At 33.5% G+C, this 21,907-nt stretch overlaps 1 protein-coding gene across 6 annotated transcripts in view; it reads left to right on the forward strand.

Moving 5' to 3' along the window:
• Positions 1-21,907, forward strand: part of LRBA (LPS responsive beige-like anchor protein) — a 688,703-nt gene that overhangs the window by 607,903 nt on the left and 58,893 nt on the right. For all 6 annotated transcript variants that reach the window (XM_029940220.1, XM_029940227.1, XM_029940238.1 and 3 more), the window contains one exon: positions 5,542-5,709. In XM_029940220.1, the coding sequence (XP_029796080.1) occupies positions 5,542-5,709 (168 nt within the window). The remainder of the gene's footprint in view (positions 1-5,541; positions 5,710-21,907) is intronic.

Genomic DNA, 21,907 nt, shown 5'->3' on the forward strand with positions numbered 1-21,907 from the left:
TAATTAGGCTGAAAAAAACAGCTTTCTTCAATGTAAATTACAAAGGTCATATATCAATGTTAAGGAAACATTACCACTAGTGTTTGAAATCCAGCACATGCAAACATAACAGACGAGTTCATTTTAAATCTGTGTGTATATATGCATGTGTGCGTGTGTGTGTGTGTGTGTGTGTGTGTGTGTGTGTGTGTGTGTGTAGGAAGAAGGCTGTATTACATGTATTTGAAGTGAAAAATACTTAAAATTCCAAGTTCATAATGTTCTGGCCAATCCCAAAATTAACTTCCTTGAAACATGTGATCTACACTCAAATGAGGTGATACTCTTGATTTATAAAAGCACAATTAAAATTTTACAAAACTAATTTTTAGTCTTCCATTTAAAATATGATTGGGTTGCCTGGCTTCCTCAGTCAAAAGTAGATGCAACTCTTGATCTCAAGGTTGTGAGTTTGAGCCCCAAGATGAGTATAGAGGTTACATAAAAATTTTAAAAAAACCTTTAAAATATGATTAAATACATCTTATAATTAAATGTATACCAAGGCAAGAGGGTGAGTCATTTTTATTTTCTTCTTTGATACATATAGCTAAAGCATGTTGAATCTCAGAATTGAATCAGGTCTTCTAGAAACCTGAGAATGGAAGTGGTGTCACAGGTGTGCAGATGTGTATCTGTTACACAGACCTAATTTCTTCTGGTTATACGATTATTTCTGTACTTAAAGGTTTGTAAATACTATTTGATCCTTTATATTTTTTTCCATAAAAATTATTTGTCCTATAGATATTAGTAGCTTTTATTTAGTGGCTTTTAAAAATGGTGTGGTATGAGAACATTTAACAAAAGTATAAATATTAGCATTAATTTGGGAATAATACATAAATAAGGTTTTCAGATCTGAGTTAAACAATTACCTTTCTTTTGTTAATGAAAATTGGTTTTCGGGGTGCCTGGGTGGCTCAGTCAGTTAAGTGTCTGACTCTTGATTTCGACTCAGGTCATGATCCCAGGGCTCATGGGATGGACCTTCACATCAGGCTCGGTAATGAGCATGGATCCTGCTTTGGATTCTCTCACTCTTCCTCTGCTCCTTTCCCCCACTTGGTGTGGTCTTTCTCTCTAAAATAAGAAAAATTAGGGCCTGCTGGGTGGCTCAGTCAATTAAACATCCGACTTCAGCTCAGATCATGGTATCACAGTTCGTGAGTTTGAGCCCTATGCTGGGCTCTGTGCTGACAGCCTACATACAGCCTGCAGCTTCTGTGGATTCTGTGTCTCTGTCTTTCTCTGCCCGTCTCTGCTCATGCTCGGTCTCTCTCTCAAAAATAAATAAACCTTAAAAAATTTGTTTAAGTAATTAAAATTTAAAAAAAATTAAAATTCCTTTTCTTGATTTTTAAATTTCTACACTATTTGTTTGAAAATAAAAAGAAATTGCTAGACTATCTCTAAAGCATACATAGATTAACAAATACATTACTAATGCCTTTTAGAATTTTTATTTCCAAATAGCTTAGAATTTTTTGGAAAAAGCAAGCCATTTCTATATAAATTATCATTTTTATTTGATTGTACAAAGGAGATAAGAATAATTTTTAAAAATATTTTTTATCTATAAATAATTCATTTCCTTAATGGGTTAGTTTCAGGAAAACACACATTACATTCTTTCAGTGAGATTTATTGTTAGACACATATTCATATATGTTATAATTATTTCTGACACAAGATTACACAAATGAGTTGTTTATGAATAATTTACTATTATCTTTATAATATTAAAGGTTGAATTTGTTGATGTTCTGCATACAGACCAAATGAAAGTTACTAATAAGTGTTTGTATTTGACATCTGTATACTGTACTTTTTAGCATTTCTCAAGTGTTTTAGACTCTGCTTAATAGATCTCATTAAAAAAGCAGATATCAGCCCCAAGACAGTTTGTCAAGACTAATATGAGTCCCCCTGGAGTGGATTGACAATTTGTGTGAGGCTTCATATGATAGTCTTTTCATAGTCTTATTTGATACTTAACAATTGGACATTAGTCACTGATTTATTTTATAATAACTCAGATGAGTTGAATATTATTGTATTGTGTTAGACATTTTAGTGGATTTTCTTTTTACAAATTTTACTCAGAGCACACATTGGATGTAAATGATGTATCCAGCCTGCTAAGGGAGTACTAACAATTGATTGGTTAGGTTTGAGAGCAGCATGGGAAGAATGTTACTATCCCCTAGCTGCAAACCGTATTTAACTCCAGTCTTAATGAGGACTGTCTGACCTAAAGGCTTTGAAAAATCACAAATGCTCAGCATTGCACTGTCATGTTTCTATTTTTTTGTGATTACAAATGTGGATATTGTATTTCATACAGATTTTTTTTTCAAATCTTAACATATAAAAAGGGATTTAGGGAATTTTAATGTTTTATGATATATGTTTTTGAATTTCAAAAAACAAGGTATAAGATGTATTCTCAGGGTATTCCATTTTGAATTAGTTGTATATCTGTCCCTCAATAATTTTATTCTGCTTATCTTTACCTTTTAGCTCAAGTCTTTACTAAGTGTTTATTATTATATACCTTTGGTTAGGCAGTTGTCATTCACTACTACTAAAAGGGTATTAAAGTCCTGAACTGGCTTTTTCTGAAATTATTTTAAACTTTTTGGAACTCTTACACCCATAGCAGTTGTTCCATTGTATCCCTTTTTAAAGCTTTGGTAAATTGCAAGAAATGTTTGAAGACCACTAATGAGATTTTTAGTTTAGTTTTAAAAAATGTAAATAAAATCTACCCATGAAAGTAATTTGTTTCTCAATTTCTGGAAAAGATTTTGCCAGTAAATCCATGAATCACTAGTCAGCCTTTTAAGAGGTTGACCAGTATGACAATGGAAAGGGAGGGGTGTCCCAGGGCACTGTGGTCGTCTCTGCACCTGTGTTTGAGGTGTAACAGGGGCATAAGGTGTCTTTCATTTCAGCATTTTTGCCTAATGTTCTGATGTAGCATCAAGATATAAAGGTTTAAGCATCTAAATGTCACCAACTTCACCATTTTAAATGTGCATAAAGAAGATTAGGAAACCTCGCAATTCTTTGATGACACATAAAATTGCACTGGTTTTTAGAGCTTTAATACGGAGAAAATTCTCTTGTACTTTATCATTTGCTGAGCCTTCTGGAATTTTATAGTCTCAAATCACAACACCACAGACACTCAGGAGACTCCTGACTGTTTTATCTTATTAAACAATTTTGAAATCATTAATTTTTAATTAGCTTGGATGCAGGGTTTTTTATTGTTTCAATAGTGTGTGTTTATGAACTAAACGTTTTTTATTTAAACTACTGGCGAGAGTATTATTTACATAAATAAGTGTAGGTTCTTTCTAAGAGTACATACTGTGAGTTTGCTTCACTATATAGTCACACTTTTTGTAGACTCAGAGATATTACATACTAATCTATTATTGGAGGGCTTTTCAGCAGTTTATGAACTCAGATTTTGAACAACTAAAAAGGATGTAATCTCAAAGATATGTGTAGGCCCTCCCCTGATTGAAAGTTCTAATTAAGTGAATTGGAGAAAATTAACTGAAATTAGCTGTCAGAAAGTCACATTTAAATGAGTGATGAGCTAGTCTGGCAGTAAACATTTAAATGATATAAATTGCCATTTAAGTGTATGGTTTAATGTTTGTCATGCATTAATGTGACATGAGACTGCAGTGACAATCAAGCATCTTGCTCTAATTTGAACATATTTAGGGCTTTTGTGTGGAGTGCACTGCACACAAATTAAGACAATTGCTGTTTTTATGTGTCACTTTAAACATGGCCCCCACACCCCCATCCCTACTCAAAGCCCAAGTTAATGAAACAAACGTATCATTTTTGTGTGCATCTTCCATTAACAATTCCTGAATTATCAGATTAATTTTAAATCTATGTACTTACTACAAACTCTTCTCTAATTTCAAACATTTGCAGCACTCATGTGCTCTCTTAGCTTTTTACGAAATTTATAAATATAATGTTTTATAAGAGATGTCTAAAACAGTAACTTCCACAGTTGAAGCTAGCTAAATAGTTTTATTTCATTTCAGGTATGTGTTACAATATGAGAATTGCCTAAAGTTTTATTTACAGAAAAAAAATTTTGCATTTTACATATTATGTGATATATTGTGAAATCATCTTAAATATTATTAATTAAAGGAGATATTTGAATTCAGTTGTAAATATCTTTCTTATTAATGGGCATTTATTTTAGATAGGGTTTTTTTAACATTTTATTTTTTAAGTAATCTCTGTACCCAACGTGGGACTCAAAATCATAGTCCTAAGATCAAGAGTCACGTGCTCCACTGACTGAGCCAGCCAGGTGCCCCCACAGGCACTTATTTTAATAAAGTGATAATTAACACAAGTATATACCTATGAACTAATAGTAATGTCTTTTGTCACAAGATGGTTTATATCTTATTGATTGCTTACTATAGATGTTACTCATTTTGTTTTAAAACCAACAAATTTCTTTGTATGATATTGATAGCAAGCCACACCAAAAATACATCACAGCCATATACTTATTATACTAAAAATAAGAATTTCTATGAGATATATCACCTGATATAATTTGGTATACTTCAAATCAAGCTTCAGCATTTGTCTTAGAGCTCTGTGATTTGAATCACGTTATTTATTGATAATCGAGTCCATATGCTAAACTTTTATGGTGAAATAATTTTCAAGAACATTAATACAAACCTGAACACTTTTATAAAAATGTCACCCGTTTTTTAACCTCTTTTATATTTATAACTGTATGAAATGCAGCAAACATTTATTGGTACTTACAGTGTGTTAGGTACAGTGCTGCTAACTGGGAATGTAATGATGGGTTGGAAGTGGATCTGGTGCACAGCATTTCTGCTGAACACTTGACTACGTTCATTATCTATTGGGCACTGTTATGTTAATAGCATCAAATTTTTGGTCTGGTTTGATATTAATACCTAGAATAATATCAGTAATTATAATTCAGTAATTGTAAGTATTCCTCCAAAGATCAGATTTCTTGGCATAAAAACTCAGTTGAAATCACTAAATAATTTGATTCTAATTGTTTCAGTAGACAACAAAAGGTTTATATCTAGGAAAATCATAAACATTTCAGGCGGGTAGTAAATGTTTCATGTTTTTTCTCTTTGAAGCATGAATTGTGTACCTGTCAGGCCCTGAGTTACAAATATCATGAAGACAGACCCAGTCCCGGCCCTCACAGTGCTTACAGTATTGTAGAATAATACTGAAATATAAGCAATCTAATATAATTCAGCATGACAAGTACCAGAAAGTTTCTAATTATAAACAAAGGAGAACAGATTCTGGTGGAAAATAGGACATCAGAATAAGTCTGTTCCCAGTAAATTTAGTAAAACTACTGCTTGTTCTAAATTTCTCTTTATATTTAAAAAACCACTTTCAGCATGATAATATGACCGGTGCCCTTTTCTTTTTTAGGCACTGGAGAGTGAGTTTGTTTCTTGCCAGCTTCACCAATGGATTGATCTCATTTTTGGCTATAAACAGCAAGGTCCAGAGGCCGTTCGATCCCTCAATGTGTTCTATTACCTGACCTATGAGGGAGCTGTCAACCTGAACTCAATAGCTGATCCTGTACTAAGAGAGGTAAGTTGTCTGACTGGATCTCCCAGGTGTCTTTAGACAAGATAGACACTGGATATCATCTTCCTCATGCTGCTTCCAATTTGCTTGTGATGGAACTGAAACCACATGAGCGGAGTGACTTGAGCAGAATAACCTTTCAGTTCCTGACCTCGCTGGGACTTGAATCTAGGACTTCTCTCCAACAAAATAAGAGCTTCTTCAGTTTGCACCCATTAAGGGATCACTAATCATATTTATACTTTTATAACTTTAAAGGCTGCTCACTAAAGTATTAGGAAAATAGTAATTATTAAAGAAATAAGATTGTAAGTATAAACTTAATTAGACATGATAAAACTCATGTATATAGATAGTACATAAGCACATGTATAAACATATAGAAGTTAAATGGTAGGAAGGAAGTCTAAACCTTTCCTACATCATCAAACTTGGGCTTAGAAGTTATTGAGACATTTTTTTACCTTTGTCATTTATATTCTTGTGTAAAACATTCAGAACATGGTTTTGACAAAAACAATATTCACCAAAAATTCTGTATTTAGCCTTTTTTTGTATTTTTAATCAATTATGTATCCTCCTAACTCTAACATGTATCCTGTACAAAGATTGTAGAATTTAAATGGATCACCTTAAATATTTCTGCAATTTCAGAGCAGGTTGCCTTAAATATTTTTACAATTTTAGAACAGAGGTATATTTAAGAAACCAAGACTGATTCATAGGGAGTTTTATATCACTTTAAAGGGAACATTATTTGTAGTAAGGTTTGCCATTTTTCTCCAACACTTGATGCATTCCTTTATAATTCTACTTATGACCTAGTAATACTGACAGTATATATAATAAGTATATATTTAAATATAGTTTCCTGTATATTTTAGTGCTGGGTTTATGTGCCAGATAAGGGTTAGCACACAAAGCACCATGTATAAGATGCACTTTTGTCTTACATTGCACAGGTTTTGAATTGTTATTTTTCAGTTTTATTTGGAGCTGGATCAAATGAACCCTTAAAGAATTTTCTAATTTTCTAATGTTTTTTTGAAGATGTTCATTACAGGGCCATTTTATTTTATTAAAGCAACAACAGATTGCATAGTTCCATATATGAAATTAAGGTTACAGCAAACATTCAAATGGTGTTATAAAACAATATGTAATTTCATTGTTAGACTAATAGCAAAGGCCAGTTTGTTTTAAACATATTTGAACAATGTTACTTTGTTTCATAGATGCCCATAATTCTTCACCAAATACACTACCTTTTTTTGTTTTTTCATGTTCCCTTGCAATTATTCATATATCTGCTTGACTCCTTTCTGACTGAAATCAGAGTACAAATTTGATTTTAGTATCTCCTGTTTTCTTGACACGCCAGCATATTATTTTATGTTGGTATACTCTGTAATTTTAAATTCCATAATGTTCTGTAGAGTTACTATGAAGATATATGTAACACGTTCTTCCAATGTAGGATCCTGTTTCTTGAAAAAGACTTCCTTGGGATATCCAATCTGTTTTTTGAATCTGTTTTTTGGTTGTCTCTTTTTTCTTAGTTTGATTTTTTTTTTTATTCTTGAACTCCACATATGAGCGAAATCATGCAATATTTGTCTTTCTCTGACATATCACTTAGCATTATACCCTCTAGGTCCTTTGCTGTGGCAAGATCTCATTTTTTTTTTTGCTAAGTAATATTCCATTGTGTATATGTGTGCGTGCATGCATGCGTGTGTGTGTGTGTGTGTGTGTGTGTGTATACAATCGTAAACATATGTATACCACATCTTCTTTATCCATTCATCTATAGAAGGTACTTGGGTTGCTTTGATAGCTTGTCTGTTATACAAAATGCTGCAATAAACATAGGGGTGCCTATAACTTATTTATTCCATATTTTCCTTGTCTTAGGGTAAATACCCCAGTACTAGATTACTGGATCATATGGTAATTCTATTTTTAATTTTTTTGAGAAACCTCTATACTGTTTTCCTCATTGGCTGTACCAATTTGCATTCCCATCAGTAGTGCACAAGGTTGTTATTTTTCTCCATATCCTCACCAACACTTGTTATTTCTTGTCTTTTTGATTTTTAGCCATTCTGGCAGGTGTGAGATAGTATCTCATTATGGTTTTCATTTGTATTTCCCTGATTATTAGTGATGTTGAGGATCTTTTCATGTGGCTGTTGGCCATCTAGAAGACATTTGGAAAAATAAGTTCTTTATATACTTTGGATATTAACCCTTTATTGGGTATATAATTTGCAAATATCATCTCCCATTTAATAAGTTGCCTTTTTGTTTTGTTGATGGTTTCCTTCACAGTACAAAAGTTTTTCATTTTGGTGGAGTCCTTATAGTTGGATTTTGCCTTTGTCTTCATTTCCTGAGGAGACATCTGGAAAAGTGTTACTATTTGATGTCAAAGATTTTACTTCCTATGTTTTCTTGTAGGAGTTTAATGGTTTCAAGTTTCACATTTAGGCCTTTAATTCATTTTGAGTTTATTTTGTGTATGGCGTAACAAAGTGGTCCACTTTCATTCTTTTGCATATAGCTGTCCTGTTTTCCCAGCACCATTTATTGAAGACTGTCTTTCCCTGCATTTTATATTCTTGCCTCCTTTGTTATAAACTAATTGACCATGCATGCATGATTTATTCCTGAGCTCTGTCTTCTGTTTCATAGATGTCTGTGTTGCTTTTTGTGCCAGTACTATATTGTTTTCATTACTACAGCTTTGTTGCATGTCTTGAAATCTGGAATTGTGATACCTCCAACTTTGTTCTTCTTCCTCAAGGTTGCTTTGGCTACTTGGAATCTCTTGTGGTTTCATACAAATTATAAAACAGTGATGAAAAAACTTGAAGATGACAAATAAATGGAAAAATACTCCATGTTCATGGATTAGATGAACCAATATTATTGTTAAAATGTCCATGCTACCCAAAGCTACAGATTTAATACAATCCTTGTCAAAAGATGAACAACATTTTTCACAGAACTATAACAAATAATACTAAATTTTGACTCTTTGTTTTTATTCTGGATTGACCACCACTCTTCCTCACACACATGTATATGTGATTTACATATAGTATTTACAGTATAATGTAAAAGAGCACTGTCCAGTGAAACTTTCTGCGGTAACTTATGGAAATATTCATTATATCTACTCTGTCCAATACAGTAGCCACTAGTGCATGTGGCTGTTGTGCATTTGAAATGTGGCTAGTGTGACTGAAGAACTGAATGTCTAATTTTACCTATTTCTAGTTAATCTAAACATAAATAGTCCCATATTAGATACTAGAGATCTAGCAGAATGTCATATATCTCTGGTATTTTCTGAATCCAAATTATAGGCATATGGCTAGACAATGGGAGAGAGTAAATGTTTGTTAAATTAACTTTGTAGAATATTTAAATATGGATGTAGTCCATTTAGACATTAGATATATAGTTCAAATATATGTATAAATTATAATTTTTCTTTCACTTTAAACATGTGAGGACTTCAAATAATGTTTTTTTTTATTGTGGTGAAATTATAGCATAAAATTTATTATTGTAACCACTTTTGAGTGTAATTCAGTGGTGTTAAGCACATTCACACCGTTGACCAATCACTACCATCTGTCTCCAGAAGTTTTCCATCTTCCCAAACTGAAACTCTGTATTTGTTAAAATAGTAACTGCTCATCCCTCCCGCTGCCCTTAGTCCTTGACCACCACCATTCTACTTTTTGTCTCCAGGAACTTGACTACTCTAGGTACCTCATCGAAGTGGAATCACATAATATTTATCCTTTGTGGCTTGCTTATTTTACTTAGCATAGTATCTTCATCTCTGTTGTAGCATGTGTCAGAATTTCTTTCCTAATAAGGATGAATAATATATCCGTTGTTTGTGTATATTTTGTTTATCCATTCATCTGTTCATGGACATTTGGGGTTGTTTTTACCTTTTGGGTATTGTGAATAGTGCTTTTATAAACATTGGTGTATAAGTATCTGTTTAAGTCTCTGCTTTTAGTTCTTTTATATATATACCCAAAAGTAGAATTGCTAGAGTGTATGGTAATACTATGTTTAATAACTTTTTGAGGAACTGCCTTACTAAATAAGTTTTTAATATTTATTTTTCTAGATCAGCATTTGCTAAAGATTATTTAAAACTTCTGCTTTAAGCTTGCTTGGCTTCCTTTTTTTTTTACCAACAACCCCAAGTAGTTAATTATTAGCAAATTAAACTCTAACTGGAGAGTTTTCCACTTATCACACCCGTATTTATTTTTATGTTACATAAACATCCATATTAGATTCACCATTCTTTTAAAAAAACATGGCCTAGGGGCGCCTGGGTGACTCAGTCGGTTAAGTGTCTGACTTCAGCTCAGGTCGAGATCTCACAGTTCATGGATTCGAGCCATGCTTTGGATTCTGTGTCTCCCTATCTTTCTGCCCCTCCCCAGCTTGTGCTCTGTCTCTGTCTCTTAAAAATAAACATACAAAATTTTAAAAATAAAAAAACAAAAAAAAAACCCATGGCCTATTATGTTCTAAGTATAGTAGGTGCTCAGTTTCTTGAAAGATGAATACAGTAGTCGACCCAACCCTTATGCATGGAGGATATATTTCAAGACCCCCAGTGGATCCCGGAAACTATGGATAATAACAAGCCCTATGCATACATACCTATAGTAAAGTTTATTTTATAAATTAGGCCTAGTAAGAGATTGACAACAATAACCAGTAGTAAAATAGAACATTATAACAAATACTATAATAAAAGGTGAATGTGGTCTCTCTCTCTCTCTCTCTCTCTCTCTTTCAAAATATCTTATTGTATTGTACTTACCCTTCTTCTTGTGATGGTGTGAGATAATAAAATGCCTACATGATGAGATTAACTAAGGTGAATGATGTTTAGGCACTGTGAATAGTGTTAGGCTAGTATTGACCTACTCATGTGGCAGAAGGATGATCGTTTGCTTCTAGACCATAGTCAATGACAGATAGTTGAATCTACCAAAAGTGAAACCACAGATAAGGAAGGACTACTGTATGTCATTTCATTACTTAACACTATTCATATAAATATGTGTGATTAATTATCAAAGTTTTCTGGATGTTATTAAAACAAATATGCTTTTTAATTATAGCCATTCCGTATCATAGTGTTGTCTTGTGATACAATGCAGTGTGATACAGTAGAATAAACAAACAAGCAAATAGATGATTGATAGACAGATACATAAATAGATACATAGATAGATAGGAGTTTAATTCCTAACCCTGATGCCTACTAGTTATGTGACTTGGATCTTCCTGAGACTCTGTTTCCACATATATAGAACTGGTATGAGAATGTTCACCTCATAGAAGACTAGACAGGGTTTAATACATATAAAGTGTCTGGCATGGTACCTATTTTATCATAAGTTTTCATCGTGTGTTAGTTCCCTTCCTTATCTTATGTTCTCCGTTAAACCTCTGGGTTAAGAAACACAACTATAAAAGAAATATGAATTACTGATCATCATAAAAAGATCATAAAATGCTAAAACTAGATAGTTTATCAGAGGCTGTTTCCTAGAGGACATGTGCAGAGTTCATTGTAAAGTGAGTCAAGAAGAAAACAGAAAACAAGAATAGGTCATTAATTTATTCATTTTTTAAAACATTCTTTAAATTTTTTAATGTTTATTTGTTTTGAGAAAGAACGAGCAGGGGAGGGACAGAGAGAGGGAGTTACAGAATCTGAAGCAGGTCCAGGCTCTAAGCTGTCAGCACAGAGCCTGATGTAGGGCTCAAACCCACGGACTGTGAGATCATGACCTGAGTTGAAGTAGGACACCCAACCGACTGAACCATCCAGATGCCCTAATGTATTCATTTTTTTAAACAACCTTTTCCTAAACCCAAATTATATAATAAGGTTAAAAGTTGAAAGGTAAGTCCCTGGCCTCATCAACTTGAATTCATTGTCTAGCGTGGAAATAGGATATGTAAACAATTTTAAATACTGTGATAAATTCAGTATATAAGTAAGTACACTGTATGTAGGCACAAGCATTCAGAATAGGCACTAAACCCAGACTGCCAGAATCTAGTCCGATTTTCTGGGAAATTAGAGGCTATAGGTTGAAGGATAAATGAGAACTCAGTAGAGTCATGAACCAAGGGTGTCTGCACAGAAGGAAGTGTAAATGCTGTCTGCACTTAGGTGAGAGAGATCATGATGGGAGAATGCAATGACCCAAAGATGATAAGGTGAGAGGGAGAGACAAGACCATACTCTAAAGGAACTTTAATGACATAAGAAGTATTTACAGCTGCATTATAAGGCAGTAGATTACCGGTTGAAGGTTAGTGACATAACCACATGTGTGTTTTGGAACCTATTTGAAAGAAAGAGTGAACAGATAAGAACTGAAAAGTACCCACTGGATTATTCTAAGAATCACTGTGTGATCTTTCAGAAAGTAACTTAGAAGCAGTGGATGGGATACAAGCAAGTAAACACAGTCAGAAAAGGAAATAATTGAAGGGAGAATCTTTAATTGTTTTATTGATATATAGCTCACATATGATACAGTTCACCCATTTAAAGCGTACAGTAGTTCTCTCATAGAGTTTTACAAGCAACACCACAATCTAACTTTAGAACATTTCCATCACCACAAAAAGAAACTCCATGCCCGTTAGCAGTCACTCTGAGGCTTTTTTATCTTTTTTAATGGGTAGATATTTGACCATGATTCTGTGTTAACTGGAAAGATCAAAAAAGAGGGAAGCCTGTCAAACATACAAGAAAGAAAGCATGTAATAGACTACCAAGCTCTATGAGGAACAGGAAAGGAACAAAATCGATGACACAGATAGAGATAAACACTGGACATCAGGGAACGATACTGCCTTCTCTAAGAGTAGAGAGTAGAGTTTAGCCTGAGGACTGGGTTTAAATGTGCATGAATGAGGGGGGAAGGCAACAAAATTGTGAGGGTTTGTATTAATGTTGAGATAATATTTATGGAAATGCCTAAGATAATGATGGGTGCCTAATAGATGCTCAATAATAAATTATTACTTTTCTTTCCATCATTTTTCTCTTTTGTCAACAGCAGGAGAGTGAGTGTACAAAGACATTGACTAGAGAAGGGGTGTGTGTGTGTTTATGTGTACATGTAAATATATATGGAGAGAGAAACAGATGGAGTTTTGTATGGCAAAATTATGTAGAATATATAAAGGATTGGAAGTGGAAGGGTGATTGGTGAAACTGTTAAAAGTTAGATCTAGGCTGGTTTGGAAAGATAAGGAAGGGGCTAATAAATTGGGAGAATGTATTCTTTCATTCATTTATACAACAAATATTCATTTTATTCAAGGTACTAAAATACAGAGATGAGCAATAAAGTCAGAGAAAAATCCTTCCCCTCATGGAAATCACAGTGTAATGGGGTGCAAAGAAAATAAGCAGTAAAGATTAATCTTAATTAGTGATAAGTGTTATGAAGAAAACAAGGCTGGGGAAGGGGATACAGAGTGACTTGTGAGTAGGGCACTATTTCAGAGAGATTGCTCACAGACTGCCTCTTTATAAACAGTTTCCTTCCAACTTTGAGATTGGAGTAAAGCTATACAGGGTGGCCCAGGAAGGTAGCTCCTACTGCTCTAACCCTGGCCTGACACGTGCCTGCAACCCCTGGCCTGGCAGCCTCCAAGTCATAGCCTCCTGCTAGTTGTAAAGCTCCCATTATTGCCCTTTCTTTGTTTTGCTCCCCACCCCATCTCCAGGCTACACTACCTTTTCTTCAGAATCTTGTTCCCCTTTGATGCTTTAACATCTCTAATATTAGTAAATTTGTGCAAATGCTTGACTTATATTAAGACATTATCTCTGTGAGATTACAATGTTGGGACCACAGTAGATTTGTGCTTTTCTAGTATTAAAAGCAGACTAGACTAGACTTCTTTCTGTCAGTAACTATAGTTTTACCTATTTGTTTACTTCTGTATATTTAGTTAAACTTGGAACTCTTAGATATTCACAGAGAGGCAAGTTTATGTACAGGTCATGTATTTACTACTACTTGGGAAAAGCCTCATTTCACTCGAGAAAGTTGTATTCTAGAGTGAATGGTTAATACATATGGCATAGTAAGTGATCATAAAAATAATCTCTCTATAAAAAAAAGCAGTAAACGATAGAAATAATAACCGTAAGAGGGGGAAGAGTAATCAGAGAAACAGCCTGCAGCACATTAAACTTTTATGTTGTTTTTAATTTTTAGAAAACAGCTGGGTTATCAATATACAACTATGTCTACATTTACATATATCACACGCCAGAGAGAATTATTTTTCAGGCAATTGTACTAGTTTTCTTTCAAATATCTATGACCTCCACTAAAAGATATGTTTTTATCTTTAGCTTTTTATTCTAACAGACCTCTTTGCTCTTTATTTCTGTCTCTTTGATACTATTTTTGTTCTTTTTCTCTACTTTTACTATTTTTTAATGTTTTATTTTCCAGCATTATATATACTATTTTTGCATTTGAAAAATTGAGGTATAATTGACATACATTATATTAATTTCAGGTATACCACATAATTGATATTTGTATATATTGTGAAATGATCATCACAGTTAAGTCTAGCTAACACCTGTCACCATACATAATTATGGAATGTTTTTCCTGTGATGAGTACATATATTCTTTCATAGACAAAGTATAAATAAATAAATAAAAGTTGGTTATTTTCTTCTTGTTAATTCTACTGAAGTTGGTTTGACTTGCTTCTCTTCCTTTATATGATTATATCAAACCTTTCTGGGGTGCCTGGCTGACTCAGTTGATAGAGTATGTGACTCTTGATCTTGGGGTTGTTAGTTCAAGTCCCATGTTGGGTGTGGAGCCTAAAAAAAAACAAACATGTTTTTAACACCATTTCAAAAAAACTAAGATTAAGTAAAGAAGAAATTTAGAAATAGAAAAATTAGGATAATTGAGTTTAGAGTCAGATATGGTAGGAATAAATATTTTTATTAAGGACAAAAACCTTCTAAAATCCAAATTCACAAAATAAATATATAATGAATTGAACATTAATTATACAAATATTTTTCTTTTCCTAGAAAATGTAACATAAGTATTTAACTTATATATTTTCTTTAAATATACTTGGAATATGATTTTATTAACAAGTGTGGTTTTTAAAACAATTTTATATTCTTATCCACAATTCAACTATCAATTTTAATATAACTGGTATTTGCTCTATCGAAAAGTTAAGAACTCTGTTATCTAGCCCTTAGTATGAAACCTTTCATTGATAGAGTTTTATTAGTCTATTAGTCTATTTATTTGGTCAGGAATAAGCTTTAAAAACTGTATGTACAGTGATATACTCTGTCTGAAATTTATACACTATGTATAGGAGCACAAAGGTGGAAAAGCCAACTCAGATTAAGTGAGTAATAACTGCCTAAACATAATTCTTAACAAATGAGGAATTAAATATGTGAAGCAGCAGAAAGGGTAAGGGCATTAAAAGCAGAGAGTACAGCATGTGGAAAGGATAATAGTATGGCTTTATGACTGGAAAAAAACTATGTGGTAGGTAGAGAAGATAAGGGAAGTTGGTTGAAGAATAGCACTGTTGACAGTAGCCAAAGTATAGAAAGAGTCCAAATGAGTCCAAATGTCCATCGATAGATGAATTTATAAAGATGATGTGAGATAGATATAGATACACACACACACACACACACACACACACACACACACACACACAATGGAGTATTACTTGGCAATCAAAAAGAATGAACTCTTGCCATTTGCAACAACAGGGATTGAACTAGAGGTTATTATGCTAAGCTAAATTAGTCAGAGAAAGACAAGTACTATATGACTTTCACTCATATGTGGAATTTAAGAGGCAAAACAGATGAACATAAGGGAAGAGACGGAAAAATAATAAAAACAGGGAGGGGGACAAAACATAAGTAGGTCTTACATATACAGAACAAACTGAGGTTGCAGGAGGGATTGTGGGTGGGGGGAGGGGCTCAATGGGTAAGGGACATTAAGGAATCTACTCCTGAAACCATTGTTGCACTATATACTAACTAACTTGGATGTAAATTTTTAAAAAATAATAAAATAAAAAGATAGCTCAGTTGATGGTATGTCCAAAACATATTTGGAAACCATTTATGTCTGTCTATCATTAATCTAAGCCACTAGCATCATCTCTTCCCTGGCTAATATTAATACACCTGGTCATATCTTTCTGCCTTTCTGTCAGTTTTCTACAGAGCTGCCAAAATCTTATTTTAAAAATGTAAATCAGATCAAGTCACTCCTCTACTTAAACCTTCCCCTTTCACAGTAAACGTAGATTAAAATCCACTTTGATCCATGTCAAGGGGCCCTTGCCTGCCTCTCTGATCTGATGCCCTGCTGTTCTCTTCCTCATCCGTGTGTCCTGCCATCATATGAAGGTTGCCATTGACTTAGCACCTTTTTTTTGATGGTTGTTTTCTCTGATTATTCCAGATTTTCACTTTTTGGCTCTTTATTTATTTATACCTCACGTTAAAGGTCATCACTTCAGTGATGGCTTGCCTTCCTACATGCAATCTAGTTATCTTTTTGTTATTAATTTTAACTTAAAGCTAATGAATGTGGTATATATGATACAGATTATTTGAAATCTGTTGAGACTTGACTCACCTTGGACATAGCTAAGTTTCATAAATCTTTTTTTTAATTCTTTACAATTTTTATTTTATTTTATTATTTTTGAGTAGAGGGAGAGAGAATTCTACCAGGGGCAGAGGAGAAAGAGGGAGAGAATCCCTCGCAGGCTCTACATTGTCAGCACATCGAAGCAGGGCTTGAGCTCACCTGATGCGGGGCTCAAACCCACAAACTGTGAGATCATGACCTGAGCCAACGTTGGATGCTTAACCAACTGAGCCACCCAGGCACCCCTAAATCTTATATGTATATTTGTGAAACAATGGATGTTCTACTGTTTCTAGAAGTAGAAGCCATTTTACAGGAAGACAGTAATGAGAAGTGGGGATAATTAGCAAATGTGATTTTTAATGATTAATATTTGTTATTATTCTGTGCTATATTTGACCTTAACCTAAACAATTCCATACTGCTATTTTTCATTTCTTGTGCTCTCTTTTTATATGTATATTTTTATTTCTACCTTTATGCTATCAGTCTTGCTTCTTGTACTGGGTCAAGTATAACTTTTGGGCATCTATCACCCTGCTATACAATTTCATAGATGCCCTAGCCTAAGAAACCAGATTTGATAGAACTAAATTAAAGAAAAAGTAAATAGGTTTGATTACTGTATGAGATACATAAACATAAACCACAGCAATCAAGACAACGTATCATAGTGAAGGAACTGAAGTTCAGTGGAACAAAATAGAGCTTCCAGAAATAGGCATATTACATATGAGCATTTTTGATAAAATGGTGTTTTAAATCACTTGGGAAAAGGCTATCATGTTTTATATGTGATGTTGGGACAGCTAGCTAATTGTTTAGAAATAAATTAATTTAAATTCCAGTTTCACATCTTAACGTGGAAGAAATTACAAATGAATTACATGTATTTGTTTAGAATAAAGATTGTTATGAATATAAAAAATGAAACTACAGAACTTAGAAGATAATACAGCTGAGTAGTTTTATAATCTTGGAATGGAGAAAGCTCATTTTGTAAGTCTTAATATCAAAACCAAAAGTCATTAAGGAAATTGATGTACTTGGCTACATAAAAACTGAAGTTTGTATACATCCAGAAAAAAAACCCAAAAACATAACAAAGTTTAGGAACTGATAGTTCACAAAAGATGAAATACAAGCTACAAATGTTAAGTAGTTCATCCTTACCAGTAATCAACAAAATTCAGTTTAAAATGCAACAATATTTTTGCCCTTTAGATTACTTAAGATTAAAAATAATAAAAATCATAATGTTAGAAGACAGACTGTTATGAATCTTTAGTTTTTTCTTCCCCCCTCCTCTGGGAAAGGGTTCTGTTTTCACATTAGAATCTCAGAATAGTGTCTGGCAATTAAAAAAAAAGATAAAAGAAAACAGCCATTTGGTGAGGATGAAATCAATTTAATCTTTATAGCAATCTATATCAGTTTTTAAAATATTCATGCATTATTTACAAAGAACATTAACCAAAGCAGTAATTGAACAAGTATGCAGAAAAATATGTTAAGTTGCGTAGTTGTTCATAATAGCAAAAAAAAAAAAAAGCACATAGGTGTCTAATAATAGAGAACTGACTGAATAAATACTGATAAATCCATACAGTACAATGCTGTACATCATCAAATATATTGGTTTGGAAATATATTTTGCCAGAAAACATGTTATGAACAATTTAAATATAAGTTTTATATGTATATGTATGCATAAGGACAAGTCTGAAATTATAGACTTCAAGATGTTTATATGGTAGTCTAATCAAAAATGGTCATTATCTTTGGTTAGTGAAATCCTGGAATTCTTTCATTTGCTACTTTCTGTATTCTGAAAATTGTTTCTCTTCAAAATCAGGAGAAAAGGCCAACCAATCCACAACTCTTTTTCTCTTTTGAAGAAGTCTCCTCTTGAAAATCTGAACAAGTGAGGCATGTTAACATGAGGATAAGGATATTGATTTTACTTTTGGCTCTTCAGAAGTCTTTTATGATTACTTCTTTTTTTTGGTTATGTTAATATCTTAAACTTTTTCTCACTCAGAAATCAGAGTACCCCCAGTCTCTTATTTTGTTACTTAATTCACTGAGCTGTGATTTTTTTTTAGATGTTTAACAATTTATTTCTTCACTTTTGCCATCATATTTGAGGAGGACCAAAAAGATCACTTCTACTTATAGGGATAATAGCTTAGATATATCACTGCTAATTGTAATTCGTGTCTTCATTTTCTGAAATCAAGAAGGCTTTTGGCCCAATATCCGTGAATTCTAGATCTCTGGGTTCACTGCTTACTTGTGTGTGTGTGTGTGTGTGTGTGTGTGTGTGTGTGTGTGTGTGTGTGTGTGATTAAATAGTTATATGCTTTTAAAACTTATTCAGCAAAGCAATGCATAATAACTATAAAACTATTTAAATAATGCAAAACTATAAAGTAAAGCAGTAGAAAGCTCCATCCCCAAATGTGTATTTTGTTAACTAATACCAGAGTCACATGCTGAAGTCAGCTTTACTAGTTCCTATATGATGTGGTTTGGTATATACAGAAAAAAATCCTCTGCCACAGAATCCTTCACCTTATACTAATGCTTAAAACTCTACCATTAGAAATACAGTAATTTGATTACACATCTTTTTTTTTTAAACAACTCTTTCCAAGTATTCAACTCTTTGTGCACAGGATTTGATAATAGGTTTTGACAAACAGGGAAATACAGACACAGCGCGGGATCTGACCTGCCATTATGTAGGGAGTGCAGGGCAAATCTTGAGGTTTACAAAAAGTCAGAAGGGGTGGAGAGGTTGAGAGGCAGAAAAACACATTGCTCAGGTAGGTAGATGTTGCTCAGAAACAACATTAATACGAACAGTAATTGTCTGTGTTTTGTCATCTTGCACCTTGCCAGAAGTACTCACCACATTTCCTCTGGAAGGGTCATTTCTCTTTTACTTTCCAAGCAGAGACAGTGTTATTTTATGTTTATGTGAGTTCAGAAATTAGTTATTAATTTCCTTTTGAAAATGGAACTCCGCTCTATTTACATAGATGGGTGGGGAAGAGTCCGGAGGAGAGCCGTGATATTGCTCAATTTAAAGAATTATATACAATGGGTCTCACAATGTGAAAGTAAAATCTGAAAAATTTCCCCAAGTTGTGTTTAGTGTCAGTGGTTGGTTTTCCCTCTTCCAAATTTATCCTTCCAAATGCTGTTTTAGCAACACATAATCACTCTGAGAAAGTCTGTTTTCCAAAAGCAGCAGCAGCAGCAATGTTTAAGTTTACATGACCCCAGTTTCATGACAGCGGTAGCAAATCAGATATCTTATCCAAGGAAAAGCATTTTTGGCTTAGAATTCAATCACTTTCATGGTGGGAGTCAACAACTTGTTTCAGCTCTAACACTACTGCAGAGCACTGCCTGCAGTGAATCTTTCAGAAAGCATAAACACAATTGGTATTTATAGCATTGTTAACATTTGTTAAATAGTTAGGGGAATGGGCTGTTCGTCTGTTTTAAGCAGGTGGGGCGGGAATCTTTGTTGTGACTGCAGCGAGATTTAAGAATAGGACAGTAAGACAACATGACTACTATGGTTGTGGCCATAGAGTAAATTAGAAATTTTGAATACAGTGCTTTAAGATTTCATACAGCCACAATTCAGTGCTACAAAAATAATTCTGAAGTATCTCTGGCCAGAAGTGTGTTACACAGATGGCATATTTGACACAGTGCAGGGCAGGAACTATACAATGAAAAGCCAAATAAACAGTAAGGATTAGTCAAGTTTTAATTGAAAACCTACATAAAAAATAACTTGAAATTATGCCAGACTTCCTTGTATATCAAAACTATAGCAAATAAAGTTTCCCTTTATTTACTGGTTCATTTCAACAAAATGAACATCAAAGTTGTCAGTAAAGCTGATTCTTGTATTTTGCTAGTTATTTTTTTATATTGCAGTCTTCATTAATAGGTGTAGCTAAATTATACATGCAAAGATATAAAGCAGGCAGGGTACTAATATTTTTGTGATTTTTTTACCCTGTCAACTACCCAAGGAATTCTGAGTCATTCTATCATGCTGATGACTTCTGTCATGAACCCTTTTGCTTCAGATGCCACCTTCATTCTAAATTGCAAATGTGAAAAGTAGTCCCAAAGCAAGTGATTGACTTTGTTCTCTTACTTTTAAACTAAAAACTTCTAGAAAGGGTTAAGATGAAGAAAATTGCACGGATTTGAAAAATCTATATAAGATTATTTACAAGTATGTTAGTTTTCTAAATGTTCAGAGTAGCAACTTTAAAAGTATTGCTAACAAAGATGAGGAAGTTTACTAAGAATGTAATCACTGTTTTTAGTTTTCATTATTGTTACAAAGAAGCAATGGAAATTCTGTTCATATTTGGGAAATTCTAGAGTCAAGTGCAAATGTTTTACATGTAAAGTATTATTAAACTGTGCTATAACAGTAAATTTGTTTTCTTACACCTCTCTATCCCTGCCATTACTGTGTAATTGGAGTGTGTGTGTGTGTGTGTGTGTGTGTGTGTGTGTACTGTCCTTCAACTCTACGTTCCTTGAGATCAAAGATTATGTCATCTGATCCCTCACTGTACCTCATTTCGTTATTCTTACATAGTAGATGCTCACAAATATTACTGAGAAAAAAGACTGATTTTTACCAAATGAATGATTAAATGGCTGCTCATTTCCGTGATATAGTTTAAACACATTTGTCTCCTTTTGAGAAATAATTATTTCATGTTCTGAATACAGTAAATTAACTCTCCTGGTTTTTTCTTTAAGACGTTTGCACTACATTTTCACCGTTTTCCTCTTAGCATTGGCAACCTCTTTGAAGCAACATTTCACTTATTTTTCTAGGCTGGCTGCTTTATCTACTCATTTCCAGTAGCTAGAGATGGAGGTGTTTTGAATGAGCACATCAATGTTCTAGACAGAGATACTGTTTGAAATTATCCATGAACACAGAGCCGCGGAACGTTATTGAGTGACGTTTGTTTCTGTTGGTTGTGTCTGCTCTGACTAGCTGGTTTCTTTCAGATTGGCAGCTGGGATTACGCTGCGGTGGACGGACAGCTATACGAAGTGGAGATCGCAGTGAGGCCGGGGCAGGCCTCAGCAGTTTAATGTGTGTCTGGAATGTATGGGGTCACGTATATGCACCAATGGGATATCTATGCATATTTTTACAACTTAAAATTGTCTTATGTTTCACCTTACTAACTTCCATAATATTACTGAATAGATTTATAAGTAAAAATATTCCTCCCCTTCTCTAATGTTCCCTCTGTGCTGATTAATTACTGCATTCTTTTTTTTAGTAAGTTTTACTTAGCAAGCTACCCTTTATCTTTGCTCTTGATGAACTCCTTCCCATCAGCATGACATGTATATGCCCCCAGATA

Source organism: Suricata suricatta, chromosome 1 (assembly GCF_006229205.1).
Source record: "Suricata suricatta isolate VVHF042 chromosome 1, meerkat_22Aug2017_6uvM2_HiC, whole genome shotgun sequence".
NCBI lineage: Eukaryota > Metazoa > Chordata > Mammalia > Carnivora > Herpestidae > Suricata > Suricata suricatta.